The sequence below is a fragment of the Diorhabda carinulata genome, chromosome 9 (genome assembly GCF_026250575.1).
Source record: "Diorhabda carinulata isolate Delta chromosome 9, icDioCari1.1, whole genome shotgun sequence".
Taxonomy (NCBI): Eukaryota; Metazoa; Arthropoda; class Insecta; order Coleoptera; family Chrysomelidae; genus Diorhabda; species Diorhabda carinulata.
This window is the reverse complement of record NC_079468.1, coordinates 19,005,722-19,014,363: the sequence shown is the minus strand read 5'-3', so window position 1 is coordinate 19,014,363 and position 8,642 is coordinate 19,005,722. Positions and strand designations below refer to the sequence as shown.

Sequence of the window (8,642 nt, the reverse complement as noted above, 5' to 3'; positions counted from 1 at the left end):
AATGTTTCGTAGAGACAACGCTTATTGAAAATATCTGGCAACATTGTACAAAGAGAGAAAATCTAGTCGGAGTAATTTGAGGTCCACGGCTGCCTTTGCCATGCGTCTCACGTCTCTTGGCACGCGTACAACCCCCAATGAGCGCGCGCAACTCTTCATAGAGGGGGAAACCGACGGTAGGATAGAAAACGGTAGGTTAAGCTCCATCCAAATCATTCTTTACGATAAAGTTGCATCTAACGTGTTTAACGGACTTGTGGCTTCGCTCACGCGCGCTTGTTTACTAACAGTTGAACTTTTTTTTAACTCACTCGGTTATTGTGAAATTGTTTACTTGTCAACTTATGGCGCTTACTATGACGCTAGGACATCAGAATAAAATGTACAACGTTATTCAACATTCTGCTCCTCAAGGAAACTGCGTTATTGTTACTCAACCGAAAACTTCTGTTGTTGCCAACAAGAGACCTTTGGCTCCGGCTCCTGAAAGAACTTCTGTTTTAGTTACAAACAACGATTTGAGATGTAAAAGAAAAATACAGTTCGTGCCTTACGGTGCTCCTCCTCAACAACCAGCTTCTGTAGCCAGAAGAAATGCTAGAGAAAGAAATCGTGTTAAACAAGTAAATAATGGTTTCGCAACACTTCGTTCCCATATTCCTCCCAGTGTAGCACAATCTCTATCACCTCAAGGATCTTCACAAGGTAGGGGAGCTTCCAAAAAACTCAGTAAAGTAGAAACTTTACGTTTAGCTGTAGAATATATAAGATCATTACAACAAATGATTGAAGATCACGAAAATGAAATGACAGGAAACTCCTCAATTGCTGGAGATCAAATTAACGATAATAGATACTATACTAACAGTCCCGATTCTACTCACCTCTATACTTCGTACCCAGTTCTATTACCAACTCCTGCTTGTTCAGAAGCTTCTGCATCTCCTACTCCTTCACACAGCTCCGAAGGATCATTTTCAACGACTCAAAGTTATACGAATGCTTTATATCACTCAACAGAAAATTACGAAAACTACGATCCGAAAAGTCCTGAAGACGAAGAACTTCTCGACGCAATATTCTCCTGGCAACAAGAATAATACTGTTGTATCAGGTTAGTACTTTTTATTTATATTATTTATTGTATTTATACTTAACTTTTGTATGTGGATGATTCGAACAAATACATTTTTCTGGTAGTATAAAACTTCCGAAATAAAGCTTTTTTGGTAGAATATATATTGATGTGATTAATGAAGAATCTGTAAACATAAGCTTCCTACCTTGATAACAATATTTACACAAAAAAGAATACATTTATTGTAACATTACCTGATATTTTTTTCTGGTGCAGTTTATTTTATACCTGTTTTAAATCTATATCTACCTGAATTATAAAAGTTCCCCTTCGATTTAGTATGCCCATTTCCTACCCTAGAGTAAAATACCGTTTTTGTGTTTTGAATCTTTTCATATGTCTTGACAGGGGTCTTTAATACATACCAGTTTCTTAAGAAACGAGACCTTACACAAGATCTTATGGAACAATACTGTCTGAGATATTTTATTGAAAAAAAAAGCGCGAATTCCTATGTTCTAATATGAGAAATCGAGACTTTTGTATCTTGTTCTCACTTCCCCTTTCATATTAAATAATGTTTTTATTTTTTTTGTTACAGAAGCAGTACGGCCAGTCAAAATCTAATCAAAAATATGCTCCAAACCAAGAAACTTAGTGCCTTCATTCCATCGAGTGATATTTTTTCTACAATATTTTTGAAGAATCTCAAGAGTTTATCTAACTGTTTTTTCTAGTCATTGTTTTTGTATATATTTATTGTATATTTTGTTTATATATAATAGTTTATAAGTATTATTTTAGATCATTCGTTAAACGCAATAAAATTACAAATAATTTAATTTCAAAAATTTAGTGTGTTATGGGTACTTAACTGAAAAATTTGCTCTCTATTTTTGTCACAAAACGTACTCAATAAGATTGTTGTTATGCTGTTAAGTTGATAGTTTTTTAAGTATTTTGAACTGCCTTTCAAAATGTATTGTAAATATACTATTTTTTGATAAACTGCATATTGCAAACACACTTTGTACTGATAAATATAATAATATTTTATAATTTATTTGTTTTATTTTCTCACCAAAATTAATCGCATTATTTGAGCATGAAAGTGAACAGATTTATATGCAAACAATGAATAATAGTGATACCTACAATTAAATCTACAGCTGAAAAATGAGTGACGTGTTACAAAACTAATAAATTTTCAAATAGACAAGGTGTTCAACTTTTGTGGCGCGTGTCTAGTGAAACACCTGCCTTAGACACATGTCAATATGTTAATGCGTTGAACTGGTAATACGAACAAAGATAGATAAAAAAATTGAAGTAAATAACATGTAGCTTACAATTTCCGTTAATTATAAGACGTATTAAAGTCATTTGACTAATTATGATAAAGTGTCTTCAATTCTCGTTTTAATGAGCACTATACATTTAGCAGCAATTGACACTAGATGTTGTGGATAAGAAGAAGTAATTGGCGAGTGTTTCTTTTGAAATTAGTTTTAAATGTTTTTATCAATATTTTTATAAAAAGAATTTAGTTTATTTTAAAAAAATTGAATTGAAAAATGCTTCGTTCAGATAATTGAAAGTGAAGTGAAAGAAAGTAAAAGCAGCAGGTGGACTAAGGGTTTCTGAATATATATATACTGAATTTGATAGGTGGCAGCACTTACTGGATGCATAAGGCATCGGTTTCTAGAACATTCTGATATATACAGAGTTTTATATATGGAACACCTCAATTATCTCGGAAACGGCTTGTACGATTTTTATAAATTATTTTGCGGATCAATCTCGTAAAAAGTTCTAGTGTCAGTAAGTGATTACAGCAGATGCTCAAAATTTTGTCCATTTACTGCGATTTTCAACTTTGAAATACATTTTGCAACATCCCTGACTGGTCAATCTCTGTGGTAATCCTATCTTTTAATTCCTGAATATTGGCAGATTTTGTTTTATAAGCGATGTTTTTTAACCTCACAAAAAATAGTCTAAAGGCTTCATGTCGGGTGATCGCGAGGGCCATTCAATAAAACCACGCATTCCATTTCATCATCTGGGAAACACATTATTCAGGTATTGCCTAACACACACGTATATTGAGCTTGTGCACCATCTTGTTGAAGCCAAATATTGTCGTTTCAGATATCGTTATCGTCTGAAAATTTCAAATAATGAAGTTTTTTTGAAATGTAATTGAAAATACTCACTCGGATTTGAAAATATCTGAGCCAACTCAGGTATAATACTATTTTCCAATAAATCTAAAAATGCCCGACCATTTGAGTTACCCTCAATGAAAAATCGGCCAATTATTTTATTGCCTATTATTCCAGCCCATATATTCAGTTTTTCGGGATATTAGGTGGGATCTAGCGGGGATTTTATGTGACCAGTATCTACAATTATGCCCATTTAAATTTCAATTAATACAAAACAAAACAATACAAAACATAAATTTACATAGAAGGTTTTTAATCGTTTTGATTGTAACATTTTTCCATCATTACATATCTTAAGATTTGTTTTCAGTTGATGCAGTTTTTCTGCACCTTGATTTGAATAAATCTTTCACTGAACCAGTATCGTTAAACTTTTTTACTAATTTACTAGGAGATCATATTATGGGCTAGCTACCTATCGATTCATATGAATTTGAGAGAAGTAAGTAAATATTTGAGGGGTTCTGTAACATCGAAGAAATACTCCCATCAACATAATTATCGCTGAAATATTTCGAAAATAAAATAAAGTACCCAAAACAGGAAAATGGAAATTAAGACTGATCGATACAAATATTTCTTTCAACGTCTAGTTGAATATTGAATTTTGAATTCTATGAGTTTAAAAATTTTTACAAGCATTAATAATATCAAAAATCATCGGAAATCTTAATTAAATATTTCCCAGGCGATGTTTGAAATATATTAAAGTTACTCCACTTTGGTGTTCCTTGCCACGTTCCCAATAAACAACCACTAAATGAAATCTACGTTTTGTATGAATAATTTCTTCATTCGCATAGTCATTTTTTGCTTTCCTATAAAATATTTGATGTATCAGTTCGAGAGGAACTTCTGATATAAGTAGTCATTTCAGGGTAACTTAAAACCGGTATCTCGTGTAAGCAATCAAATGCGTATCAGATTCGCGCAAAGAATACGCCTAAAACCAAAGGCGTACAATACAATTGGAGAGGAGTTCAATGTCTAGTTTATAGTGACAATTATAATTATTGGAACTATCGTAAGATTTTTTGAAAATAATTCTATAACAAACTCCATATTAGATCGATTAATACATATTACATATGTTTATGTTGATTTGAATAGTCACAATAGTCTCTTGGCAATAAGCAAATCAACAAACACATTCTTCTTGTATATTACCAATAACTTCCGGAGTTATTCTATGAACTTCGAATGTAACTCAGCTTTGCAGCTTCTATAGATCTACGGGATTTTCTACATAAACCTTAAATTTCAACCAACCCCGTAGCAAGAAATATCAAGGTGTCAGATCTGGAGTTATTGGGGGCCAGTCTATTAGACCTCGTCTACCACTATACCTCTCAGATTTCAACTAGATACTATCTTATGGTGAGTTAGGATGGTTGGTGTTTGGTAACATGATGTCGCACTAATTCGCAGAAATTGCAGACAATGGTGTATTACCTCAAGTCATCAAGGAAGAATTATCTTTACTAGAATATTTGCAGTTTTGACGATTAAACCAGTTAGGCAGAATAAATAATCAGAAAACATAATTTTTCAATAAAACGTGGATTGATGTAGTTGAATTTTGTACCCACGGTACAAAATACAGAGAGCGTACTAGTGACGGTTGAGATAAACATCTGTCCACACCAATTTACCATAACATATTATAAGGTTTATCTTCAACACTTTATACAACAATCAGTTTCACGTCTTCTGATACCTTAGAACGTCTAACATTTTGAATTCTTAAACGTAATCAGTTCACTTTAGCTGCGTTCTGTATATTTAGGTATCTGTTAATTATTATTAGCTTTCTTATTAGGGAATATTTTCCTCCAATCTCGACCTACATCAAAATACCATTTACTTTATCAGAAAATACTTTTTAGATATTACATTAGTCAATAAGTCGTGTGACTGACACATAGATGGCGTTGCCATCGCCAAATATATTTGACTTTTATGAAGTACCAAGCTTGATTATGTTTGACATTTCATGACATTTTGATAAGTCAAAAAAAAGTGACAGTCATTTAAGTGAAGCTACTTTAATTATTTTCAAAACAATGGATTCAAAACAATATTGTGTGTTAATTTGACATTGCTTCTTGATGAAAAAAATACTGTACCAGCTCAGAAATGGCTTCAGTGTTATCCGCACTCTGCTCTATTGTAAAAAACCATTTGTTATTGGTATGTTGAATTTAAACGTGGTCATACAGACACCGACGATAGTAAACATTATTGTCGTCCTTTTGGGGTGGTTCCTCCAAAAATTATAAAAAAATCCACAAATTGGATATATCTAATCGTAAATTGAAATTGAGTGAGATATCTCAGGCCGCAAAGATATCAGAAGGCAGTGTGTTTACAATTATCCATAAACATTTGACCATGAGAAAGCTTTTTACGAAATCGATGCCGCGTTTACCCACAGTTGATCAAAAACAACTACGTGTTGATGATTCGGAGCAGTTTTTGGTCATGTTTACATGTAATAAATCAGATTTTTCGCGTCAATATCTGATATTGGATGGAACATGGATCCATCATGTCACTCCGGAATCAGAACGATGATAACGGTAGCCGGTGAACCATGTCCGAAGCGTCCAAATATTGTTCATCGACTATTGGTGGATTGTTTGAATGCGAAAATCGAGGAAAAACGGCCTCATATGTCGAAAGAAAAAACGCTGTTTCACCATGACAACGCATAGATTCACAAGTCGATGACAACGATGGTTAAATTGAACGAAGGTCAACTCAACTGAAGAAGCAATTGCTGAAACTGAAGTCTATTTTGGGGTAAAAGAGAAATCCTTCTAGAAGCGCGGTATCGAGAAGTTAGAGAAGCGTTGGAAAGATTGTATTACTCTTGAAGGGGATTACAATAATGAATAAAATCGATTTTCTTAGTTAATCACAGAGCTTCTTGAGTGATTATAAAAATATTAAATCCAACTTTCAAGGTCTCTTAAATAATAATTTGCAAAAAATGAAGACATATAATTGTTCGATCCCTTTCATATTATATCGAAATAAAATGTTCATCTAAATAATAAGAATAGACCTCCGCCACTGAGAACTGTTAATCTCGTGTGAGTGCAATTGAAATTTCAATGTCGCGGGGAGAGGATATAAAACGCACAAAAGGATCCGGTGGCGATCCTAATCACATTCATGGAGACAAGACTTTAATGCGCGAAAGGACTTGGCATAACGGAAATAAAAGGACAAGGAAGTTTCAAGTAGCCCAGACGAGACTGGGGTTTTATAGACCTTACCTAACTTGAAATCGAGTAGTTATTAAAAAAGAGTTCAACGATCGTCGACAACAGAAACCTAGTTTAAAAAATATTTGATATTGATTCTTGTATTGTTTATTTTTATTTTATGTATAATCAATTATTCAAAAAGATAACATTATTATTATTAATATATAATTCGAATGATATTAGATATAAACTGTTGGTTTTTTTGAATACTTGATGAATTGAACGACAAGGAGGAGGTTGATCGATATAGTAGTTATAATTCGTTTAAATTGCAAGGTGATGCTTTGTAAGCAAAGGACATACAATTATTGCTTCAAAGTAACAACATTTAGCTAATATCATCATCTCTTTGAAGCGTTACGTAACGACGAAGTACGGTTTTTTGAAAACACGCAATTGTCCAGAAAATCGTTCGACTACATTTTGCAGAGTGTGTTTTATAGCTTATATGGAAAATAATCCTGTTTAAGTTCATTCTCATTGAAAAACAAATTAATTATAGTATGCTTTCTGCCCTAGTTCAATTACAGACAGGTTGTTTCGATTATTTTTTCCTATTTTTAACTTTAAAAGTTATTTATTATCCTTGTATGATTATTTATGATTGATTCTAATGAGCAACCTATCTGACAGACAATGAAAACTTGCGGTCTTGGTAATTGTTAGCTTTTTGACATAAAAATAACTTATTTGTATTTAAATTTGTTATAAAATCCTGATGAATCGCTGATAACTGCTCAGTAATAACTATGAAAACATATATAATCTAATTAATGTTCAAAAATTAAATGATAAAAATAGAAGGTTGCTGAAATTTGTTTTGAATTTGAAATCTGCGTTGAAACTAGAACGCGCCGTTAAGGAACTCACATTCTAGGCTAAAATCCGCAATTAGGTCATCGATCTCTAATAGAGGACTATAGTTTCCGAAAAGCTCTATTCGATGTTCTTAAAAACCGTTTGGCCTTAGCTGCTTGGTTCTAGTATGTAGCCACTAGTGTTGGGTGCTACTCCGACTAAGACCCTTCTGTGAAACTTCTTTGTCACTATCAGTATGTTTTGGCACATACACCATACATTATGATTGGGTGGTTTACCACACGGCTAAGCGTCATTACGGATGCTTTAGCGTTCCTTTAGAGGTCAAATACTCCCAAGTATTTGACCTCTATTATGGTAGATAAATTCAAAGAAATACTTCTAGCTGTCTTTGTTCACCTATATTACTGCCTCTGTTTTCTCAGGTGCAAGCTTCAATTTTACATTTTCAATACATTCGCTTATTCTAATTACCGCAATATTTGTAGTTGTTATCACTAATCTTTCAGTATTACCACACACCACCTACAACACCATCTTGCCGAATTCTGTTTTGCCAGGCAATACTCTGAATGTGTACCACATTTTGCAAGACTTGGAGCATTGCATCCACAGGTGATGTTTCTTTTATAAATTCAAACTGAGTGTTAGGGAGCCTATCATTTTCATATAGGTCACTCGGATCTGAAGTGGTTGCTTCAGTATCATACCTAGGCAGTCTAACAGACAAATAGGTAAGTAGCAGCATTTATACTGCTCTGCCATACGAGACTTATGACCGTCTTAGATATTTTGGAAACTTTTAGAAGACATTGATTCGCCAGATCTAGATTTTAACCTTGGTGGCTCTCAACAAAATGTCTCGTTATTTTGAGATAACCAGGTCACAGTGCTTTGTATAATTTAATTAAAAAAGCCGCCTCAGGCAGCTCGTCTTTTGTGAATTGTGCTATGTTCACTTCAACGGAATCTATCATCTTGTCTTCTGGCAATTGAGCTGGACGGATAAGCCCCATCGCCTCTGTAGCGACCTTTGATTTTTTTACAAGTCGTTTGTATCTTATTCAATCTTTTCGCAGCTCCGCAATCAGGTACCAGTAGACTGGTCCTTTAATTCCTTAAATTGACCCTTTTCTAGTGAAGGTTTTTTAAGCAGCTTGGATAGCTGTTATAAGTACGGTGTTATTTGTTATATTTCCGTTTACCGTCATCCGCTTGTATCGTATATGATGTTTCACAACC

The 8,642-nt window shown here is 33.5% G+C and overlaps 1 protein-coding gene across 1 annotated transcript; it reads left to right on the top strand.

Moving 5' to 3' along the window:
- Nucleotides 1–244: 244 nt before the first annotated feature.
- On the top strand, nt 245–2,098 carry LOC130897877 (achaete-scute complex protein T5-like). Its single transcript, XM_057806819.1, has 2 exons — nt 245–1,114; nt 1,680–2,098. Exon 1 carries the CDS (start codon nt 345–347, stop codon nt 1,098–1,100), a length of 756 nt encoding a protein of 251 aa, XP_057662802.1. The 5' UTR covers nt 245–344; the 3' UTR covers nt 1,101–1,114; nt 1,680–2,098.
- The last annotated feature ends 6,544 nt before the right edge of the window (nt 2,099–8,642 follow it).